We start from the raw sequence: 24,343 nt of genomic DNA on the forward strand, positions 1-24,343 counted from the left end.
GCCCCGGGACCCACGGGCGCCTGTCTGCAGCGCGAAGCCCAGAAGCATTGGGCAATTGTGGTTTCCTCCCTGCCCAGGGACCCAGCCGTGCTAGCCCAGCCCCCGGGGTGTCTCGGGACCTCATCTGCTCAGGCATGGAGGAGACAGTTGTGCGACCTTCGGTGTTCACAGTGGACGGACAGACAGACATCCCATTCACGAGGCTGGGGCGCAGGCGCCGGAGGCAGCCGTGCACTGCGGCCCAGCTGGGCCTGGGCCTCCTGCTGCTGCTGCTGGCGGCTGGGCTGGCCGTTCAGGGCTGGTTCCTGCTTCAGCTGCACTGGCGCCTGGGGGCGATGGTCACACCCCTGCTGGTGAGTGGGGCCTGGGGCTCGTGGCAGGTGGGCCTCCTCTGTCACTGGGCATCTCTGTGTGCGTGCGTGTGCAGGACAGGAGACAGACCAAGAGCAGCCCAGGGCAAGTCAGTCCTCCTTTCTGAAACTCAGTTTCCTCATCTGTAAAATGGGTGTGGTAATAAGAGTGCCCACGTCCCAGGGAATGAATTACCATATTGTGTGCCTGGTGCCTGGGGGTGGCTGCCCAGGGCAAGTGTTCAATTGATCAAAACCTGTATTTCTTTAAATGGAGATATAAATGACATGTAACATTCTGTCATTTAAGGTGTATATTGATCTGACGCATTTATTTTGCGATATGATCACTTGCCGCATTGGCGAAGACCTCTGTGGTGTGCTATAATGACCATTTCTTCTAGTGGTGGCAACACATAAAATTAGTCTCTTAGCAAGTTTTACGTCCAGAATAGAGCCTTGTTGTCTGTAAGCCCCGGCACTGACATTCTGACATTGCTGATTATTATAGCCATGCCCCGATCCCCGCTGTGGGGACGGTCACTAATCCACTTGGTTCGAGCCTCTGAGGATCTCTCTATCAGTTTGCTCTCGGCTATGGATGTATCTCTCTGTATCTCTGTGTCCCACGCCGTGGCCAGGTCGTCTTGGTCTTTCGTGTTCTGTGTCTCTGGGTCCCTTCTCCTTGTGACTGGATCTGATGGCCACACGCACACGTCCTTCACGTGAACCCATGCCACCATCCTGCGTCCGTCTATGTACCCGCGTGTCCATGTGCCGGCCGGTCTGTAGCCCATGCGTTGGCATTATGCACAGACCTGCATGGACCCATAAACCATGTGGCCATGTATCCGAGTCCACGTGTGCCTTGTCAGTGTGTCACATAAATGTCCAGGTCTGTGCCCTACGCCCCGTGTCCATATTCACTTGTCAGCGTCGATGTCCACGAGTCCTGCCAGCCAGATCGATGTATGACTTACTTATTTATTTATTTATTTATTTATTTATTTATTTATTTTTAAAGATTTTATTTATTTATTCGACAGAGATAGAGACAGCCAGCGAGAGAGGGAACACAAGCAGGGGGAGCGGGAGAGGAAGAAGCAGGCACATAGCTGAAGAGCCTGATGTGGGGCTCGATCCCATAACGCCGGGATCACGCCCTGAGCCGCGAAGGCAGGCGCTTAACCGCTGTGCCACCCAGGCGCCCCGATGTATGACTTATTTAATTAACCCTTACATAGTGCTTACTACATGCCAGGTGCTGGGACACGCTTTACACCCATGAAGTCACTGAATCCTAAAGTGGTGCATCCCTATGTCTATTTACTGAGGCTGCTGGGTGGGGCACGGGTGTGCACGTGGCCCTGGGTGGTGTCTGTGCCCGTGGTCTGCTGTGTCTCACCGCCGTGAGTCTGAGCACGCCAGTGCGTGGGCCCCACAGCTCCTCACCCTGGGCTCCTCTGCCTTTTCAGGACGGAGATGCAGAATCCTGGAAGCAGCTGACCCAAGGTGAGTCAGGGTCCTGGCCCCAGGGAGGGCGGGCGGGATGGTTCCCACGCTGCCCCCGCCCCCTCAGTCCATTGCCCAATGTGATTTACACAACTGGTCTGAGCCTGGCAGGTACCCCTCCCCCAGGCCTGAGAAGCAGAAGTCTGGGGCACTCCGGAAAGGGTGGGGTTGACACCAGGAGGTAGACTTGATGACCCCTCCAGGGGCTGGCCCTTACCCCCCACTGCCTTCACCGCTAACCTCTCCCCTCTCTCTCCAGAGCGGAGGTCCCACCAGGCCAACCCAGCCGCACACCTTACAGGTAAAAGGGACCCTGGGTCCTGGCATGGGGAGAGGGGCAGGGTGTCCTGGGAAGACCAGACAGACAGACGGCCAACACGTCATTCATCCATCCGTGTGTCCTTCGCCATTCCCAGCGTAGCCCAGAGCACAGATGCTGCCTACACCCGGGCGTTTCTCATCTCGTTTAGTGAATAACCCCTTACACGGGGCTCACCGTGCCACATGCGCTGTAGTTCCCTCCGTACATGTGCACTCCTTACACACTAAGGAGGCAGGATGCATATCTCCATCTTACTGAGAGAGAGACTGAGGACCATGGAGATTCTAAGGCTTCCGGACCAGGGTGTGTTCCATCTCCGTTCCTTGGTTCTGCCCCTCACGAGTTTTGATGCTTTTGGCCAGTCACTTAATTGCTCCATGCCTCAGTTTCCCCACCTGCAGGGGGGGGACAAAATGAGTTAAGATGTATAAGAAGCAAGTGACTTGGCCTCTGGCTGCCTCCGTTTCCCCACCTGCACGGTGAGGATAAAGCGAGCTAATCCGTATGAAGTTCTCAAAGGGCCTAACACCGGTTGGGGCTTGGGTGGGAGTCGTCTCACCCAGAGAGGGACACGTGCTGACCGGGCCCCTCTGTCTCTGTCCCCAGGAGCCAACTCCAGCCTGACGGGCAGCGGGGGCCCGCTGCTCTGGGAGACGAAGCTGGGCTTGGCCTTCCTGCGGGGCCTCAGCTACCGTGAGGGCTCCCTGGTGATCGCGCGGGCCGGCTACTACTACATCTACTCCAAGGTGCAGCTGGGAGGCGTGGGCTGCCCGCAGGGGCTCAGCGGCGGCCTGCCCATCACGCACGGCCTCTACAAGCGCACGCCCCGCTACCCCGAGGAGCTGGAGCTGCTGGTCAGCCGGCGCTCACCCTGCGGGCGGGCAACCAACCCCCGCGTCTGGTGGGACAGCAGCTTCCTGGGGGGCGTGGTGCACCTGGACGCAGGCGAGGAGGTGGTGGTCCGGGTGCCCGACGAGCGCCTGGTCCGACTCCGCGATGGCACCCGCTCCTACTTCGGGGCTTTCATGGTGTGAAGGAACGACTGACAGCCGACTGAGTGGGGGTCTGACAGGCAATGTGACCTCAGGGGGTGCTCTGGGGAGCCCAAAACTCAGCAAGCAAAGAGCTCGGCGGGCACCTGCAGGGCCTGAGAACCCAGCCCCGCCTGAAGGTCGAAGACCCAGCAGGCACCTCTGGAGAACCAGAGGGAACACTGCAGACCCTGCCACAGTCAATACTGCAGCCTAAGACCCAGAGACTCGGGGGTCTGGAGGCCCCCAGCGCGGGGGACAGCTGATCTGCCTGATATTCAGGAAGAAGGGGTGAGGGGTGGGTATTTATGTTGTTGATTCAGAGAAGAGTGGGACTTGGGAGTCCAGGGACTTGGCTGAAGACAGGAATCCTCACCATCCCCCACTCTCATGAGTGTGGGCAGCTGTGGGGAGAGAGTCATTGTCAGGACTCATCCATGAGGACAGCCCAGCCCAGGCCCACCCACGGTCACAGTCACACATTCAAGTTCCGCCTGCAGCTGCGTGGCTACACCTCGTCCTGGCCGTGTAAGGTGACCCTTGGAGACTCCCGCACAGCCCATGTGCCATGTGCCCGTAACTGTTTGCCAACCAGCTCTCCCGGCAGGGAAGAGGCTTTGTAGTGTTCGCGATTTTCTTGGTGTAATTACTCCCATCGCGGCCGGTGGCTGGCTACCAACGCATCACCAACTGGCTGGCTGGACCCCAGCGCCGTCGAGCATTCACATCCCACCAGGACGTCACGGCTGTGTTTCAGCACCCAGGTCAGGGCCTGGCACATGGCGGGCACTTGGAAAATGTTTGCAGAGAGAAAGAAAGAAGGGAGGGTGGGGAGAAAGGAAGGAAGGAAGGGGGGAAGGAGGGAGGGAGACAGAACGCAGACACACCTACGGCCTCACAGAGAGTCACACAGCTCCACAGTCGCTTTCACCACTGCGCTCATTCCCACAAAGCATCAGAGTCTCACACAACTACACACAAGCCATAGCGTCGCAAACACTCAGTCACAGGCATTGTGTGACAACCACATATGACACAGTCACAAGAAGTCATCGTCACAACCGCAGTCACCCACAGGGACCATACAGTCATACCAAGTGTAACACATGGGGTACCGTGATCATCACATCGGACATCCACACACTGCATCACGGTCACACCCATCACACACACACACACACACACATCACACACAAACACATGCAGCCCAAGGTTCCTCCCTAGCCAAGACGAATACATCCTGGGATGAGTACCAGACCTTGTCTGAAGCCCTGGGCTCCCCGACCACGGGTCTTGGAAATAAATGGTAAATGTTGCACCCGGGTCTGTCTATTCTCGGGGGAAGGGTGGCTCACAGAGGCAGAGGGGTAGATGGAATCACTCGTGGAAATCACTTTACAACTTCACAGATCAGAAAACTGAACGCAGCTGGCTCAACTCCATGTAGGAAGCTCAGAGGCAGGGGAGGAAGGGAGAGATCTCATGCCCAGGTCTGCCTCCTCCTTGAGTCTCCCATTCCTGAGGAAAGGGGAGGCTCCATCCTGCCAGGCACCCTTACTGCAGACATCCAGGACAGAGTGCTGGTCTACCCAGCCAGCTGGAAGCTTGGAGCAAGTGGGAGCATAGGAGGAGTGCAGAGGGAGGGGCAGATAATGACACGCATACAAATCAGATGGTCTGTATAAATGAGCAGGAACTCTGGTGTGGCCAAAGGGAGGTATTGGTGCTCAGGACCCAAAGATAAGGGCTCAGCCCCCAGAAGTGGATGGATTATTGTTGTTATTGTCGATACTGTTGTCATATTGCCTGGAATGGGGGGAAGACTTTGCAGTCAGATGGTCCTGCATTCCAATTTCACTCGCCACTTGTTACTGTGTGACCTCAAGCAAGTCCCATCACTTCTTGGTGCCTGTGTTTCCTCATCTGTAAAATGGGAGGTGACGCCAGTCCTCATCCCAGGTCTGTTGTACAGATTACATCAGATCAGACACAGAAAAAGCCATTCGTTATGGTACCTGGTACACAGTAAGAGCTCCGTAAGTGTTCGAGTGACATAAGTGATTTAGAAATATTAAGAACAGCATTTGTCAGGCGCTTGCCCTATGCCAAGCATCTAGTGTGAGTCACAACCTTTTATACACACCTGGGCAGGAGCTATTGTTGCCCTCATGTTCCAGACATAGAGACAGGGACCCTGGACTCCCCCTCCACTCCCACCAAGGGCACACAGCTTCACACCTCTCTGCCCTTGAGGACTGGTGGGAGGTGGGGCGGCCCCAAATGCCCAGCCCCAGCCCCTGCTGGAGTTTCCTTTACTCTTGTCACCATTTTTCTGTTTCCGTGGCTTTGATGAGACCAAGGTGTGGGGACGGTGTATTTACAAAGCCACAAGCAGCCACCAACTTCCGCCTGGGGATGGAACCTCTCACTAAGTTTAGCCTCCAAAGATCATTCCTGGGAGGGGCCTCCCAGCCCTGAGGTGGAGAAGCCAGCGGAAGAAGAGAGGGTGGGTAAGAGGATGGGTAGGGTAGGAGGGAGATGGAAAGAGAGGGAGGGGAGGGAAAGTAGGAGGGAGAAGGCGCAGAGAGCCCTGGAGGTGTAGAGGCTGGTGCACTAGGAGACCGAGACCCCAACTTGATTTCAGATAGAACATGGCGTGGGAAGCCCCCAGCCCAGGCCACTGACCTACTTTACAACTTCTGAGAAGTTTATCTCTTTGATTTCCGCTTTCACATCCCGTGCTCCGGCAACCTTTCAGCTATTACCTTCCCCCACAATTAGCTCTTCCTCGAGACCTGAGGTCTGCATCCTCACCCTCCCTCAGCCCCTGGAAAGCTCTCCCTTCATCTCTTGCCAAGACCCAGAGGTGGTAGGAGTGAAAATAATGATGATGAATCATTTATTAATTTCGTATTATACTGTTATGTCCCTCCTGCTAAATAGCACCGTGTTCGAATACTGGGATGCACTGTCTCAAAGAAAACAAGAATGGGTCTTTTGGGGAAGCCAGGCCACAGGGTTCAAATCCCCACTCTGCCACTTCCCAGCTGGGTGATCTCAAGATCCATCCTTGGCCTCTCTGGGCCTCAGTTTCCTCATCTGTAAAAGAATATGAATAGTGGCCTCTACCCTACCTTAGTTATTGTGAGGTGAAACGACTTGAGTGTTTAAGTAGTTTTCCAGAGCTTGGCCCACAGTGAGTTCTTTAATCCTTAGTAGATATTCTTTTTGTAAGCATAGCTATAATCATGTGCACATTTAAAGTTCATATTCTTTTCAGTGATTCCATCGAAGGTGACCTTACATCCGCCAGCCCCATCCAGTCACTAGGTGTGTTTTTGCTGTTGTTTGTTTTTAAGTAGGCTCCCTGCCCAATGTGGGGGCTTGAACTCACGACCCTGAGATCAAGAGTTGGTTGCTCTATGGAGCCACCCAGGTGCCCCAAAAGTGTGTTTTTAATATGGAAATTAGTGGCCAATATTTAAACATTACAAAATTCTGCGTGTGGACAAATCCGAATTTCTGGATTCTCTTGGAAATGTGGAAGCTGTGAACAACAACCCAGGCTGGGCAGTGGCTGTTCCTCTTGGATAAGGCAGGGGCTCACCGGCTCACCCAGTCTCCTCTACCCCCCTCCCGCCATTGTCTCCCCCACAGAGGCTGAATGTCAGTTACCTTCCAGCATCGTGCTTTTGTGGTTGTTTCTCTTAAAGTAATAAGGATCGTTAATTACAGGTGATACTTCTGATGTCCTCACCATGTACCAGATACTGTGCTAAGTGCATTAATTCACAATAACTCGTTTCATTCTCATAGTGACTGTGGGGTAGTGTTGTAACACCCATCTCACGGGTGGGGAATTCTAGGCACAGAGAGGTGAAGTCACTTCTCTGTCAGAGGTGAGAAAAAAAATGACAGTGTGAGATGACTATGAGTTTCAGGAAGAGTGAGAACTCATAGTTGTTTTCATTTCCTGCTGCCGCTTAGAAGGATAGCCATTTATTACCGCATTGCTCTAGAGATCAGAAGTCAGAAACGAGTTTTATGGAAGTAAAAATCAACGTGTCGTCAGGGCTTCATTCCTTCTGGAGGAAAGGTTTGCCTCAAATCTTTTTATCAGAGTCACTTCTACGGGATCCCAAACTATGACACACGTGTAGACAATATGAATTGCAATTTGCAAGGAGTGCAAATAATTTAACTTCTTTTTTATTCTTAATGCAACTTACTTTGTGCAAAGATCCCTTTGCACCAGGATGCTAAGAACTATCAGTCAGTTGGGAACCATCCCTGCCCACATGCTCCTTTCCCCAAACGGCCAAAATTCCAGGGAGCTTAGGCAGCGTCCCGACTTAAGAGTGAGGGAGGGATCCATTTGATTCTCAAGCCACGTGTCCACACAGGTGCCCATCGCCAGTCTCCTTCTGACTCATCAGTCCTCCATCTTTATACTTATGACTTATCAAGACTGTTGCATTCTCTGCTGCTCCTAAGCCTTGCTCACAAGGCTGATTTTCAGCCAGCTTGAGGCCCCGGAAGCTCTTTGAGGCTGTCTGTGGCTTCAACTGCCCAGAGACACCGCCAAGTCATTTCCTTTTTGGGGACCTGCAGCCTCTCTGGGCTCTGTAATGAAGCCTCTTCTAGTTTGGGGGGCCCCTAGAATACCTCTGGGGAACTTTCCCTATTCTGGCTCTCTCTTTTGTTGTTGTTGTTGTTGTTGTTGTTGCTGTTATTGTTGTTCCAAAAAGCAGGGCATGGGAACCTGCCCCGTGTTATGGGTGCTGAATTGTGTCCCCAAAATTCCTTTTTTTTTTTTCATTTGGACATCCTTTTATTTTTTTTTTATTTTATTATTTTTTTTTAATAATGATTTTTTATTATATTATGTTAGTCACCATACAGTACATCCCCGGTTTTCGATGTAAGGCTCGATGATTCATTAGTTGTGTATAACACCCAGTGCACCATGCAATATGTGCCCTCCTTACTACCCATCACCGGTCTATCCCATTCCCCCACCCCCCTCCCCTCTGTAGCCCTCAGTTTGTTTCTCATAGTCCATAGTCTCTCATGTTTCATTCCCCCTTCTGATTACCCCTCCTTTCTTTATCCCTTTCTTCCCCTACTGATCATTCTAGTTCTTATGTTCCATAGATGAGAGAAATCATATGATAGTTGTCTTTCTCTGCTTGACTTATTTCACTAAGCATTATCTCCTCCAGTGCCGTCCATGTTGTAGCAAATGTTGAGAACTCATTCTTTCTGATTGCTGAGTAATATTCCATTGTATATATGGACCACAACTTCTTAATCCAGTCATCTGTTGCAGGGCATCTCGGCTCCTTCCACGATTTAGCTATTGTTGTGTCCCCAAAATTCTTATGTTGAACTCTTACACCCACTACTTCAGAATGTGATTGCATTTGGAAATAGGGCCTTTAAAGAGAAAACTAAGGTAAAATAATGGCTGGTTTTTGTTTTTTGTTTTTTTTAAAGTAAACTCTAAGCCCCACGTGGGGCTCACGGGGCTCAAACTCACGATCCTGAGATCAAGAGTTGCGTGTTCTACTGACTGAGCCAGCCAGGAGCCCCTCCTATAAAATCAGGTTATTAGAGTAGGCACTAATCCCATATGACATGCGTCCTTACAAGAAGAGGAGATTAGCACACAGAGGGATGGCCACGTGAGGGTGCAGGGAGACGGCAGCCCGCTGCAAACCAAGGAGAGAAGCTTCAGAAGGAACCAGTCCTGCTGACACCTCAATCTCAGACTTTCAGCCTCCAGAACTGTGAGAAAACACATTTCTGATGTTTAAGTGACTCAGTCTGTTACGGCCACCCTAGCATACCCATACAGCACCTCTCCTCCTTCCACCAGTCCTGGGCAAAGTAGATGCCTTCCAGAAACTGGAAAAGACAAAGGAACAGACTCACCCCTAGAGCCTCCAGAAGGAATGCAGCCCTGCTGACATTTTGCTGTGAGCCCAGAACTGTAAGCTTATAGACTTGTGTTGTTCTAAGCCTCTAAGTTTGCAGCAACGTGTTACTGTAGCAAGAGCAAGCTCCCCCTCGCTGGGATCTGGGAGGTACTCCAGGGCATCCAGGACAGTCCGCCCTATGCCACTTGGATCCCTGTGCTTTGCAGAGAGGTTCACGGCGTGTGGGAACAGCTGCTGGGGAGCCTTGCTGGCCTCTCTCCCAGCCAGAAGTGGAATCGTCCCCTGCTGCAGCTCCAGCCGTTCATCATCTCCCCCCCCCCCGCCCCCCAGCTATTCCTTCTGGAGTCCCTTCCCCCTCAGCCGGTACTTCTGTTCGCTAGGTGGCTTGCCCGGTGAGGTGACCGAGTTCCTATCCCAGAGGGGTCAGAGACCCTGGTCACCATGCCTTCAGACCTGCAAGAGTGGCACTACCTTCTGCCCTTGCATTGTGATGTAACACTGCACTCAGTTTACCACCTTGATTGCCAAAGGGTGTGGAGGGGAGAAATGTTGCAGGCTTCCACTTGACCTTATCCACAGAAAAACCTCACAACCCCGATCTGCTCAGTGATTTCCGAGGGCCAAGTGCTGGACATGTGTCATCTCTCTAAACTCTTACCACCACTCTGTGGTGTCACTATTATTATTGTCCCCTAACTACAGAAGAGGAAACTGAGGCACGGAGAAGTGAAGCAGCTGGCCCAAAGTCCTTCATCTAAGAAGTTATGCAGGCTTCTAATCCCAGAACCTTTGCCTAAAGCACTTTCCTAAATCTACCACACGGTACTCCAGCAAACGCACAGAACCCACTTTATTATCTGCTCCCCTACCGATGGACACGTAAGTTGCTTCCTCGTAGTACAGAAAACGCAGTCATGAATACCCTCATCACGACTTTTTGTGCATGTGGTCCCCCTCTCACAGGTCCTGGGTGACCTCACACAACAGCTCGAGAAGGGTTCTGAGCCTCTGTGTGCTGACCTCCATCCTGGGACCTCAAATCCAAGACTTCCAGCCAGCCTCCCTGCCTCCGCCATCCCTACTCCTCCACGTTCTACCCTCCCTCCCACTTCAGGACACTTTCACCAACACCTGGCCCTGAGAACTGACTTGCCCCACTCCTACGGGGCTCCTCTGTGTCCCCGTGGTCAGGTCCCTTTACCTGACTGAGCCTGTTTCCCCAGCTACACAACATGGGAAGCCGCTTCAAAGATCCCGTGCATGGAGGGATAATAATTTTGAAATATAATTCAAGATCTTTTCCCTTTCCTTCTTCTGATCTAAAACTTCACTTTATCAGTTACTGGTTGAGTGACCTTAAGCAGCTGGCTTAAACCTCTCTCTCTCTTTCTCTCTATCTCTCTCTCTCGGTTTCTTTGTTTGTAAAGCAGGGATAATAATACCCTCCACTACCTCACACCTCATAATGCAACCTCCGCCCACTACCTGAGCACAGGGAAGACATGTGAAGTGCTTAGCTGAGTGGTTTCTGGCACATACTAGGTGCTCAGTAAATATTGGCCATTGTTATTACAGTTGACCCTTGAACAACATGGGGTTTAGGGGTACTGACCATCCCCAACATAGTCAAAGATCCACATATAACTTTCGACTCCCCCAAAACTTAACTACTACTAGCCTACTGTTGACTGGAAGCCTTACTGATCACATAAACAATTGATTAATGCCTATTTTCTGTGTTACATGTATTACACATTGTGTTCTTACTATAAAGTAAGCTAGAGAAAAGGAAATGTTATTAAGAAAATCATAAGCTGGGGCGCCTGGATGGCGCAGTCGTTAAGCGTCTGCCTTCGGCTCAGGGCGTGATCCCAACGTTCTGGGATCGAGCCCCACGTCAGGCTCCTCCGCTAGGAGCCTGCTTCTTCCTCTCCCACTCCCCCTGCTTGTGTTCCCTCTCTCGCTGGCTGTCTCTCTCTGTCAAATAAATAAATAAAATCTTTAAAAAAAAAAAGAAAATCATAAGGAAGAGAAAACACATGTACCGTCCTGGACTGTATTTAACAATACTGTAAATTTACATCATCTCTTTATCAGACCAATCGTCTCTCAGTACCTCCATCAATGTCATTTGACGTGACCAAAAAAACCCACTGCTGATGTGGTATGTATTACTAACACTAGACACCAAAAGTGAAAAGATAATAGGAAAAATAAATTCCTGTTTCTTTACAAGGATCATGATTCATGCGTTAGTAACATAGAAGCAGTGATAAGATTTCTTCGTGGTGACCTGCTGTAACCCATCCAGTTGCTTCACTGTAGCCCCGCCTGTACACTAATGAATGAATTGTTACAAAGTTTTAATGGCAGACCGTATTACTCTCGTGCTCATGACACAGTATCAGAGACAATATTGTATTTTTTTTAAAAAACAGGTGTGATGATAGGCTGACTCACAATTCCTCCAATTCTTTGAAAGCAAAGTTATAAAACAGCAAGAAAACTAATACATTAGTAATTTTATATTAAATATCACTCACCTATGCCTACATAGGATATGCGGTGAAAGGCACCGTGTACGGTCTGGGTTCGTGTGCATACGTTTTGATAAATGTTTACTTTTTATAACAGATTGTGTGCATTTTGTGGTAGCAAATGATAAAATAGACCAGTATCTACATATATTCTATGCATTCATGACATACCTAACTTTTTCTTAACTTGTCGATATTCCCAGGCTACACAGTTCCTCTGCATATTTTTTCAAATTGTCGCAAACCTCCAAAAATGTTTCCAGTATGTGTATTGAGAAAAGAATGCATATAAGTGGACTCATGCAGTTCAAACCGATGTTGCTCAAGGGTCGACTGCTTCCCCTGCCCCGTTCCCTAATCAAGGAGTAGTTGGTTTTGCATGTGCATTCCTTCCCAAGAGAGATGGTGGGGAGCAGGAATAAACGATGAGTCTTTTCCTGGTATCGATCTCCAAAAGCCTAAAGTGATGAAGTTTGGGGTACATCCATTGCAAGATGTACCTGAATTTTAGGTTAAAATCTGTGAGATTAAGAAGAGAAAAAACAGAGCTAGTATGTGTCCCAGACTCCTATTCAACTAGAGGAAGCAATAGGTTGTCATCTTCCTGATGACAAGAAAGTCCTCCGAGAGCATCCTTCATTTCCCAAGAAGAAGCCAGGCAGATAAACCCTATCCCATTGGCCAACGGGTCTCTACCTATACCAGTACCACACTGCTTTCATTAACATAATGACTATGATAAGTCCTGCTATCTGGGACGGCAAGGCCCTTCTTATTCTTCATCTTCTGGATGATCTTGGTTATGTAGGCCTTTTGTTCTGCTTGTCAACTTCCATGAAAAACCTTGTTGAGATTTTTATTGGAACTGCATTGAATCTGTAGATCAATCTTCATAACACTGAGTCTTCCAATCAATGAACATGGTATAACTCTTCTTCCACTAGGGTCTTCTTGAGTGTTCCTCCAGAATGTCTCATAACTTTCTCCATAAATAACTTACATCATGTTTATGTTTCTTTCTAAGTGTGTTACACTTGTTGGTGCTATTGTAAATGGCATCTCTTTCTGAAATTATATTTTCCTACATCTGCTGCTGGTACATACAATGCAACAGATGTTTGTAGTGGTCACAATGACATTGAAAAACTGGACATCCTTGTCTTGTTTCTGATCTTTAAGTGAATGTTTTTCCTGTTTCACCATTAAGGATGGATCTGCGGTTGGCTTTTTAGGTAGCCCTTACCAGATGAAGGAAATCCCCTTCTATTCCTAATTTTGCTGAGAGATTTTGCAAAAATCATGAATAAACGTTGAATTTTTTAAACGTTTTCTCTGTGTCACATAATCTTAAGAGTATCACATAGTTCTTCCCCTTTAGATGGACAATGTGGTGAATTAGGTTCGTCCGTATTTTAATGTTAATCATCCAGCGTTTTATTCCTGGAATAGATCTGACTTGATCAGGATGTATTTTTTAATGCATTGCTAGATTCAATTTACTGATATTTTAGGTAGGATTTTTGCATCTGTGCGTAGGAGGTAGACGGTCTATAATTCTTCTGACTCAGATTATTCATGTCAGGTTTTGGTATTAAGGCGATGCTGGCCTCATAAAAAGAAAAAACTGGGCGTTGGAGCACCTGGATGGCCCAGCTGGCTAAGCGTCTGACTCTTGATTTTAGCTCAGGTCGTGATCTCAGGGTCGTGAGATCGAGCCCTGTGCTGGGCTCCACACTGGGCATGAAACCTGCTTAAGACTCTCCCTCTGCCCCTCCCCACCGCTCTTTGTCTCTCTCGCTCTCTCTAAACAAAAACAAAAACAAAGAAAAAAAATAAAACACCTGGCTGTGCTTTTTTTTTCTATATTCTGAAATAGTTTGCAAGTTCTTAGCTTTATTAGTCACACAGATACTTATGAAATTCACTTGTAAAAACATCTGAATCGGGCATCTTACTTGTGGGACGGGTTTTTTTGTGGGGGAGGAAGGTTTTTAATTGTATTATTCAGTTTCTTTAACGACTCTTAAATTTTTTAGACTTCGTATTTCTTCTTTTTTTTTTTTTAAGATTTCATTTATTTATTTGACAGACAGAGAGAGGCAGCGAGAGAGGGAACACAAGCAGGGGGAGTGGGAGAGGGAGAAGCAGACTTCCCGCAGAGCAGGGAGCCTGATGTGGGGCTGGATCCCAGAACGCTGGGATCACGCCCTGAGCCGAAGGCAGAGCTTAACAACTGCGCCACCCAGGCGCCCCTCAAGACCGTTTTTAAGTGCATTCACATTAAAACTGTTCTATTTTCATGATTATACCTAGTAACACTTTTTACATTAAACTCTGTGCTGTCTGTTATTAGTAGGGCTAAACCAATTTTCTTTCTGGCTATTTACATCCTTTAATTAGCAACTTGTTACATCTTTTATGTTTAAATGTAAACAACATGTTGCTGGATTTTAAATGTTCTTACTCAGTCGACAATAATTGTCTTTTAATATGAGTGTTTAGAGCAATGCTGTCCAACAGAAACGTAATGTGAGCCATCTGTAGTTTAAGTCTTTTCTAGCAGCCACAATGAAGAGTTTAAAACTTGGTGAATTATAATAATATATCTTATTTAGCAACATGTCCAGAATGTGAATCATTTCAAGGTGTAATCCGTATAAAATTATGAGTAAGATGCTTTACACTTTTTTTCATTCTAGGTCTCCAAAGTCTGCAGTGCATTTCCCGCTAACGCGGGATGGATCTCAGCCCAGACCGCCGCCCACCTTCCAGGGGCTCCACAGTGCCTGGCCACTCTATCACGTGATGGAGATTTAGATCATCTGCATTAATCCCGATTACTGATGGGTTTGGATTTATTCTGTGATTTCTGATTGTCCCTCCTTTTCTTTCCTTCTTTCTTTTTCTTTCTTTCTTTCTTTCTTTCTTTCTTTCTTTCTTTCTTTCTTCTTTCTTTCTTTCTTAGATTTTATTTATTTGGGGAGCCTGGGTGGCACAGCGGTTAAGCATCTGCCTTCTGCTCAGGGCGTGATCCCGGCGTTCTGGGATGGAGCCCCACATCAGGCTGTTCCGCTATGAGCCTGCTTCTCCCTCTCCCACTCCCCCTGCCTGTGTTCCCTCTCTCGCTGGCTGTCTCTATCTCTGTCGAATAAATAAATAAAATCTTTAAAAAAAAAAAGATTTTATTTATTTGACAGAGACACAGTGAGAGAGGAAACACAAGCGGGGGAAGTGGGAGAGGGAGAAGCAGCCTCCCCTCTGAGCAGGGAGCCCAAAATCCCAGGACCCTGGGATCATTCCCTGAGCCGAAGGCAGACACTTAACCGACTGAGCCATCCAGGAGCCCCTGTCCCTCCTTTTCTATATTTCTTTTACTCGTCCTCCTTGCCTCATTTAGGATTTTTTTTTTTATCATTCCAGTTTTTTCTTCTACTTAACTCAGAAATAACGTATTCTGATCTTATTCTTTTGACCATTTCCTTAGGCACCTCCCTGTGTAGGTTCAACCCGTCAAGAGTCTAAAGCTTCAAGGCTTCGCCTCCAAGAAGCCTCCGGAGAGTCCTGCCTGCATCCACTCTCGCCCCCTCCAGGCTGTTCTCGGCATAGCAGTCAAAGCGCGAGTTTTTGTAAACTTTTTAAATGTGTAATGTTTATTTAAAATCACAGATCATTTCATGTAAAGACATTTATTTGACCAAAAACATTTTTAGGATAAAAATATCTTTTTTTCTATTCTTCCAAAAATGGAAATTTCTCATCAAAAGGAACAAAACCAACTCAAGTATCACAAGAAACACAAAAACTCACAAAAAATTGAGAGTTCACTTCATGCTAGTGGTTTAAAAAACCCTACATTTGTTTTTTTCCTCTAAGGTATGACTGACATACAAAAATGCTATATATATTTAATATTACATATTGATGAGTTTAAAGATAAGTAAACACCCACGAAACCATCACCACAATGTCAAAAGTTTAACCATCGCTTCTAAAAGTTTCCTTTTTCCTTCTTTATTTGTGTGCGATAAGAACTTTTTTTTTTTTAATATGGAACACTTCACGAATTTGTGTGTCATCCGCGTTCAGGGGCCATGCTAATCTTCTCTGTATTGTTCCAGTTTTAGCATATGTTCTGCCCAAGCGAGCATGATAAGAACAGTTACTGTAAGAGCTATCCTCTCTAAAAAAAAAATTGGGGGGGCACCTGGGTGGCTCAGTCAGTAAAACAACCGACTCAGGGTTTTGGCTCAGGTCGTGATCTCAGGGTGGTGCAATCGAGCCCCACGTGGGGCTCTGGGCTCAGTGCGGAGCATGCTTAAGACTCCTTCTCCCTCTGCCCTGCTCGTGCTCTCCCCCCCCCGCCCCAATAACGAAATAAATAAAATCTTTTTTAAAAGTTTTAAGTATACAATACCGTATTGTTGGCTATATGCATTATGCTTTATAGTAGGTCTCTAGGACTTACCCATCCTCCCTAAATGAAACTGTATACCCATTAAACACCAACTCCCCTTCGCTCCCTCCTCCAGCCCCTGGCAATCATCATTCTACTTGCTATCTCTATGCATTTGACTACCAGGTCCCTCATGCAAGTGGAATCACCTTTGTCCTTTTGTGTCTGCCTTATTTCATGCAGTAAGTGGCAGAATTAATCGTTTCCTTACGGCTGAGCAATTTTCCATTATATGTATACACCACATGTCCTTTATCCATTCATCCACCACACGTCTGCTTCAACGAACATAGAAGTGTAGGTATCTCTTGGAGATCCTGATTTCAATTATTTGGTGTTTATACCCAGAAGCAGGATTGCTAGATGCTAAGGTGGTTCTATTTTCAATGTTTGAAAAGCCTCCACGCTGCTTTCCATGGCGCAGCACCATTTTGCATTCCCACCACCAGGAGTGAACAAGGTTCCCGTTTCTCCACATCCCCAGCAATACCTGCTGTCTTTGCCTGGGATTTCGTGTTGAATGGGTTGTAACCATCATAACACTGTGGGATGATATCTCGCTGGGTTTTGATTTGCATTTCCCCGATGATTTGTGAGCACCTTTTCCTTAAGCCCCTGGGTTGTTCCATCTTTACTGAGTGCTTACTAATATTTTTATTAGAATTTTGCATATGAGTTTATGAATAAAATTGATGCATTTTTGTGCCTTTTAGTGACCATGTGTGTGCATTTGCGCTGAGTATGTATCTAAGAGTGGATTTTCCTATGCTCAAATTTATTAGATGATACCAGTTTTCCAAAGCAGGGGTCACTATATCACCTCACCTGCCAAGTGTGAGAGTTCCCATTGCTTCATACACACCAACCAAGCCAGTGTTGTCGGCCTTCAATTTCAGATGTTCTGTAATGGGATCCCTTGTAGTTTTGTAGGGTTTTTTAGAGATCTTATTTTTAAGCTATCTCTACACCCAACGTGGGGCTCTAACTCACAACCCCAAGATCAAGAGTCGCACACTCCACTGACTAAGCCAAGCACCCCATCCCCTTGTAGTTTTTTTTTTATGGTTTTATTTATTTATTAGAGAGAGAGAGAGAGAGCACAAGCAGGGGGAGCGGGAGAGGGAGAAGCAAACTCTCCACTGAGCAGGGAGCCCGATGCAGGGTTCGATCCCAGGACCCTGGGATCATGACCTGAGCCACTCAGGCACCCTTTTTCTTTTTGATTTCTAGGAATTCTTTATATAATCTGGAAGTGAGCCCTTTTGTCAACTCTATTTTTGAAAATCTTCTTTCTCACTCTGTGGATTACCTTTTCATTCTCTGAACTGGTATCTTTTGAAAAACAAAAGATCTTGCTTTTAATAATACTCTAAGTAATATTTAATTTAATAATAAATTTAATATCTTCCTTTACATTTGTAATATTTTTGGTGTTCTGTTTTTAAAAATCTTTGCTTACCCTAACATAAATATTCTCCTGTAAGAATATAAATCTTCTCTTTCTTTACACTTGTTTTACCTTTCACTTTTATATTTATAATCCACCTGGATTGTAGTCCATTCTTGCACTAACACCACATTGTCTAAATTACATTAGGCTTATGGTCGGTCTTAATATCTGGAATAGTACCTCTCCATTTTGTTTTTCTTCTTGAAGATCGCCCGGGGTTCTTTTGGTTATTTGCATTTCTGTGGGGTTTTTTTGATTCAACATTGCACACACACCCTGCTGAGAATGCCGGCACAGCATCGAATCTGTCCATCAATAGGTATTGGTGTAGAATTAATGTTTTCACAATATTGTCTTCCAATCCATGACCATAGCATATCCTTCTTTTTATTTAGATTTTACTTAATTTCCTCAATAATGTCTTACAGTTTTGCGTGTAGAATTCTTGCACTACTTTCCTTAGATTTTTCACAAGTATTTGGTGTTTTTTGACGCTCTTGTAAATGGCATAATTTTCAAATGTCTTTTTCTAGAGATGTTGATACATAGAAACACCACTGATTTTTGTATTTTGATTTTATATCCATTGACCTTGCTAAATTCCTTTATTAAATCTATACATAGTTTCTTTTTTTTTTTAAGATTTTATTTATTTATTTGACAGAGAGAGAGACAGCCAGGGAGAGAGGGAACACAAGCAGGGGGAGTGGGAGAGGAAGAAGCAGGCTCCTAGCAGAGCAGCCTGATGTGGGGCTTGATCCTGTAACGCCAGAATCACGCCCTGAGCCGAAGACAGACGCTTAACCACTGTGCCACCCAGGCGCCCCTATACATAGTTTCTTTTAGTTTTCTGCCTACACAGTAATGTAATCTGTAAGTAATGAATTTTATTTCTTCTTTTTCAATCCTTTTGCTTTTTTCTTTTGTTTTACTGTACTGGCTAGGACCTCAGTGCAATATTAATCAGAAGTGGTAAGAGCAAATCTAATTTCAATTGCCCACCCTTAAGTATGTTGTTGTTTTAGATATTTTGTTGATATTCTTTAACAGATTAAGAATACTCTATTTCTAGATTGCTGCAAGTTTTTAATCATTAAAAGATGCTGAGTCTGTTAAATGCTTCCTCTGTATCTTTTGAGATGATATTATCTTTTCCTTTATTATGCTCATGAATTATAATATTATGCCCAATGAATTATAATAATTGATTTTTTCATGTTAAACCAACCTTTCATTTAAAAGGCAAATGCACAAAACAATAATCATATGTTAAAGGGAACGCAATGAATACAAATGCAATCTGTGATGATAACAATATAAAGGCGGAGGGACAGAGATGTACAGGAGCAAAATGTTTGTATATTATTGAAAGTAAGTTGGTATTATTAAAACTAGGTTGCTATGAGGGTAAAACGTTAATTGTAGTCCCCAAGATAACCACTAAGAGAATAATTTTTTTTTAAAGGAAGGAAAGGAAAAGAAAGGAAAGGAAGGAAGGAAGGAAGGAAGGAAGGAAGGAAGGAAGGGAGGAAGAAAGAAAGAAAGGAGAAAGAAAGAAAGAAGAAAGAAAGAAAGAAAGAAAGAAAGAAAGAAAGAAAGAAGAAAGAAAGAAAGAAAGAAAGAAAGAAAGAAAGAAAGAAAGAAAAAGAAGGAAAGAAAGGAAGGAAGGAAGGAAGAAAAAAATGGAGCGAGCGCCTGAGTGGCTCAGTCAGTTAAGCGTTGGACTCTTGATTTCAGCTCAGGTCATGATCTCAGGCTCCTGGGATTGAGCCCACATCTGGCTCCATGCTCAACAGAGAAGAGTCGGCTTGCTCCTCTCCCTCTCCCTCTGATCTTCCTCCTGTTCTCCTGAGCTTGTGCTCTCTCTAGCTCTCTCAATTAAATAAATAAATAGATAAATAAATAAATAAATAAATCTTTAAGAAAGAAAGAGAGAGAGAGAAAAGAAAAATAAGGGAAATCAAATCAGCACACTACAAAAAATCAACTAAAAATCAAAAAAAGGCTGTAATGGAGGAAATGAGGAACAAAACATGTAACAAATCGCCAAATTACAGAAGGAAATCCTTCCTTATCAGTAAATGCTTTAAATGTGAATGGATTAAACTTTCCTATTAAAAGGCTGAACATAATAAAAAAAAAAAAGGCAGAGATTGGCACATTGGCAAAAAAACAAAAACAACAACAACAACAACAACAACAACAACAACAACAAACGATGTTCCATCTGTCCACAAAAGACTCACTTTAGATGCAAGACACATAAAGGTTGAAAGTCAAAGGATGGGAAAATCCAAATTGTTCCAAAGGAGAGTTGGAAGGCTATATTATTGTCAAACAAAATAGAACTTAAATCAAAAAGATTACAAGACAAAAAAAGGAAATTATATATCGATAAAGTTTCAAAACAGCAAAAGATGTAACAATAATAAACATATACGCAACTAACAAAAGAGTCCCAAAAATAGGAAGCATATATTGAAAGCACTGAAGCAAGACTAGACAGTTCAACAATAACAGTTGTAGACTTTAACACATCACTCTCAATAATGACTATAACAATCAGAAGATCAATAAGGAAACAGAAGACTTGAACAACACATAAACCAATTAGACCTCACGCAAACACAGAGCACTGTGCCTAAAACTAGCAGAACACATATCCTTCTCAAGTGCACATGCAACATTTTTCAAGATAGACCATATGTTGTGTCACAAAACAAGTCTTAATAAATTTTTAAAGATTGAATCCATATACAGTATTTGTTCCAATCACAATGGAGTAAAACCAGAAATGAATAACAGAAGGAAAACTGGAAATTTCACAAATATGTAGAAATTAAACAGCACAATTTTAAACAACTAATGTGTCAAAGGAGAAATCATAAGAGAAGTTAGAAAATATCTTAAAATGAATGAAAATTAAAACACAACATACCAAAATGAATAGGATACAGCAAAAGCGGTACTAAAAGGGAAATTTACATATGTAAATGCATATATTTTTAAAAAGATATCAAATGAATAACTTCACAGCATAACTTAAGAAACTAGAAAAGGATGGGGCGCCTGGGTGGCTCAGTCGTTAAGCATCTGCCTTCGGCTCAGGGCGTGATCCTGGCGTTCTGGGATCGAGCCCCACGTCAGGCTCCTCCACTGAGAGCCTGCTTCTTCCTCTCCCACTCCCCCTGCTTATGTTCCCTCTCTCACTGGCTGTTTCTATCTCTGTCGAATAAATAAATAAAATCTTAAAAAAAAAAAAAACTAGAAAAGGAATGTCGAGTTACAATGAGACCTATCAGAATAAAACAAAATAAAGGATAGAGCAGACATAAATAAAATAGAGAATGGAAAAACAACAGAGAGAATCAATAAAACCAAAAAGTTATTATTTGAAAAGTTCAGCAAAATTGACATTTACCTAGATTTATGGGAAAGAGAGAGAAAGAGACAGAGAAAGAGGAAAGACCCAAATTACCAAAATCAGAAATGAATGGGGGGGGGGGGCATTACTACTGATTGTACAAAAATAAAACGTATTGTAAGAGAACACTATGAAAAACTCTACACTACCAAATTAGACAACCCAAATTAAGTGTATAGATTTTTAGAAATATATAACCCACCAAAATAACTCAAGATGAAAAAGAGCATCAGAGTAGACCTCTAACAAGGAGGTCAAACCCCTAACCAGAAACCTCCCAACAAAGAAAATCCCAGAACCAGATGATTTCAATGGTGAATTCTACCAAACATTTAATGAAGAGTATAAACACTGATCTCTATCAAATTCTTCCAAAAAAAAAAAAATTGAAAAGGAGAAAATACTTCCTAACTCATTCTGAGAACAGCTTTACCTTGCTACCAAAACCAAACAATGACATCACAAGAAAAGAGAACTACAGTACAATATCCCTTATGAATATAGATGTAAAATTCACAACAAAATATCAGCAAACCAAAGCTGGCAGCATATTAAAAGGATTATATGCCCATGACCAAGTGGGATTTATTTCCAGAATGCAGGAATGGTTCAACATGCAAAAATCAATCTGTGTAATATACCAAATTGATAAAATGAGGGAGGAAAACACATTATCATTCCAAGTGATGCAGAAAAAGATTTTGACAAAAGCCAGCTCCATTTCATGACAAAAACACTCAATAAACAAGGACTACGGGGGAACTTCCTTAATGTAATAAAGGCTATCTATGAGAAACCCACAGCTAATATCATACTTGATAACGAAAGACCAAGAATAAGACAAGGATGCCTACTTTTGTCTGTTCTATTAAACACAGTACTGGAAGTCCCATCCAGAGCAATTAGGCAAGAAAAAACAAAGGACTGCAGACTCAAAACTTTGAAACGATAATGTGCCATCTGTAAGAGCTGCAGTGCACCTCAGGAAGAAAGGAAGAGGCTGTCCTCCCACCAGGAACCTGGGAACCCCACACCTCAGTTTTTTTAACCAAAACTAGTGGCTGTTTATTCCCAAGGACTCACTATTCCCCCTCAACATTCTTTCTCGGACTTGCTTTGCGATCCATAGGAAGAGATGAGCCTTACATTGGCAAGTCAACTTCAAAGCCTATTACATTTGAAAAAGATTGAAACATACATTTTGGGGGAAGAGGGAGAGGTTCAGTATTCATTCAGAAAAACAAGGGCATGTATGACACTGAAGATCCAAAAACAGGTCATGAAGTGATATCAGGGGAGTAAAATATTAATGATCCTTTCATTAGCTGAAACCTTTAGGTTTGAGACAGGTAACATGAAATTCTGCTGATTATGGAGAAACTAATTATGTCATTGAACCCCCCCTGTGGCTATGGAAATTCACGTATTTATAGCTACTACCAACTGTGCCATTAATGTGCCTTTTCCACCATTCTTCACTATATTGTTTCCTAGGGCCACCATAACAAAGCACCACAAACTCAGTGGCTTAAAACAATGAAGATTATTGTCTCACAGTTGTAAAAGCCCGGAGTCCAATACCTAAGAGTTAGCAGGGCCATGCTCCCTGTGAAAACTGTAGGGAAGGAGCTTTCCTAGTTTCTTCCAGCTTTTGGTGGCAATCCTTCATGTTTTTTGACTCCTAGACGCCTCCCTCCAATCTCTGGCTTTCTTCGCATGTGTGTATGTCTGTATTTTGAGAAACCTCAGTTTTCCTCCTGTGTTTCTCCTTTACTCGCCCTGCTACCACATTCACTGCAATTCTGAAGCAATTCTCAGATACCAGCTGGGTGTCCTGCAATTCAACTAAATGTTGACATTATCTCACTGGAGATGGCATCTACAAGACTCCCCCCAACTTCAGATGCCAAGCTTACCTACTGGTTATAGATTGGAGGTTCCAGTGACACCCTCTCCTTGGGTTCCATTAATTCGCTAGAGTGGGTCACAGAACTCAGAGAAACACTTTACTTACTACATTACTGGTTTATTAGAAAAGAATATAACTCAGGGACAGTCAGACGGAAGAGACGCATAGCACAAGGTGTGGGGAAGGGGCGCAGGGCTTCTATGCCCTGTCTGACCACACCACTGTCCCCAGTCCTTAGGGAGACAATCCACTAGAAAAAGAGCAAAAGACTAGAACAGACATTTCACTGAAAAGGATATCCGGCTGACCTACGAACATTTGAAAAGGCATCCAGCGTCTCTGAGCATCGGGAAAATGCTATCTAAAACCACAAGAAGATAACACTGCCTACCCATCAGAATGGCTAATTATATGTGTGTGGTGGTGATGACAATATGTAAGCACGTAATACAGTGCTGTTAACTATAGTCATCAGGCTGTCCATTAGATCCCCAGAACTTACTCCTCTTATAACTGGAAGTTTGTGTCCTTTAACAAATGTCTTCCCATTGCCCCCACCCCAGCCCCTGGCAGCCCTCATTCTACTCTCTGTTTTTGTGAGTTTGACTATTTTAGATACCTCATGTAAGTGGACTCATGCAGCATTTCTCTTTCTCTGTAGGCCTTATTTCAGTTAGCATAATGAACTCATGGAGCATCTGTGTGGTCACAAATGGCAGGATGACTTCTTTTTGATGGCTAAGTAATAATTCCATTATATATATATATATATATATATATATATATATATATAGAGAGAGAGAGAGAGAGAGAGAGAGAGAGAGAGAGAGAGAGAGAACACCTTCTTTATATAACATATAGATATAATATATATAATTCCATCATATATATAATATATATTATATATATATATATTATATAGATAAAGAAGGTGTTTATCCATTCTTTATCCATTCTTCTACAGTGAACACTTAGGTTGTTTCCACGTCTTGGCTACTGTGAATAATGCTGCAATAAAAGCTTTTTAATGGCAAAAAAAATTCCTCCTCCGTCCTTAGCAGGACCACACTCCCACATTCAAGCTATGAGAAGATCTGACCCTAGTATTGACTCAGTGGTCAGGAGAGAAGGTGGGGTAGGTCCCTGTAGAGGGCTTATTACAGAGGGTTCCCTGCAAAACACCAGCCTCATTTAAGGCCTTTGCATAATCTTCCAACAGCAGGGATGGGACCACTCTTGTGGGTCCAGAGGCTCAGGGGAATGTGGAGGCACAAAGTTTTCAACTGCACCTGCCCAGGGACTTGCATTACTACTCATTCCCCATCAGGACCCCAGACTTTGATATTGGAAACTTGCTTCAAGAGCAAAAACAAGTTTCGCTGAAATTCTGCAGCCCTCACCATCATGTTGTGAGTC

At 44.7% G+C, this 24,343-nt stretch overlaps 1 protein-coding gene and 1 non-coding gene across 2 annotated transcripts; one reads left to right on the forward strand and one right to left on the reverse strand.

Annotated features, from left to right (window-relative positions):
* Positions 1–45: 45 nt before the first annotated feature.
* TNFSF14 (TNF superfamily member 14) lies at positions 46–17,205 on the forward strand. Its single transcript, XM_087867351.1, has 5 exons — positions 46–353; positions 1,826–1,862; positions 2,122–2,163; positions 2,791–3,979; positions 14,391–17,205. Exons 1-4 carry the CDS (start codon positions 135–137, stop codon positions 3,216–3,218), a joined length of 726 nt encoding a protein of 241 aa, XP_087723477.1. The 5' UTR covers positions 46–134; the 3' UTR covers positions 3,219–3,979; positions 14,391–17,205.
* Positions 15,733–15,837, reverse strand: LOC123779036 (U6 spliceosomal RNA). Its single transcript, XR_006776059.1, has one exon. It is a non-coding gene; the product is annotated as a U6 spliceosomal RNA (small nuclear RNA).
* Positions 17,206–24,343: the final 7,138 nt, after the last annotated feature.

This window comes from Ursus americanus, chromosome 14 (assembly GCF_024610735.1).
Source record: "Ursus americanus isolate L20-20 chromosome 14, mUrsAme1.1.p, whole genome shotgun sequence".
In the NCBI taxonomy this organism is placed as follows: domain Eukaryota; kingdom Metazoa; phylum Chordata; class Mammalia; order Carnivora; family Ursidae; genus Ursus; species Ursus americanus.

What these genes read in the sequence shown, in the direction of transcription:
- TNFSF14 (XM_087867351.1), top strand. Translation starts at nt 135, where the DNA reads ATGGAGGAGACAGTTGTGCGACCTTCGGTGTTCACAGTGGACGGACAG. An exon ending in CGATGGTCACACCCCTGCTG is followed by an intron (nt 354 to 1,825) that starts GTGAGTGGGGCC and finishes CTGCCTTTTCAG; the next exon opens with GACGGAGATGCAGAATCCTG. An exon ending in CCCAGCCGCACACCTTACAG is followed by an intron (nt 2,164 to 2,790) that starts GTAAAAGGGACC and finishes CTCTGTCCCCAG; the next exon opens with GAGCCAACTCCAGCCTGACG.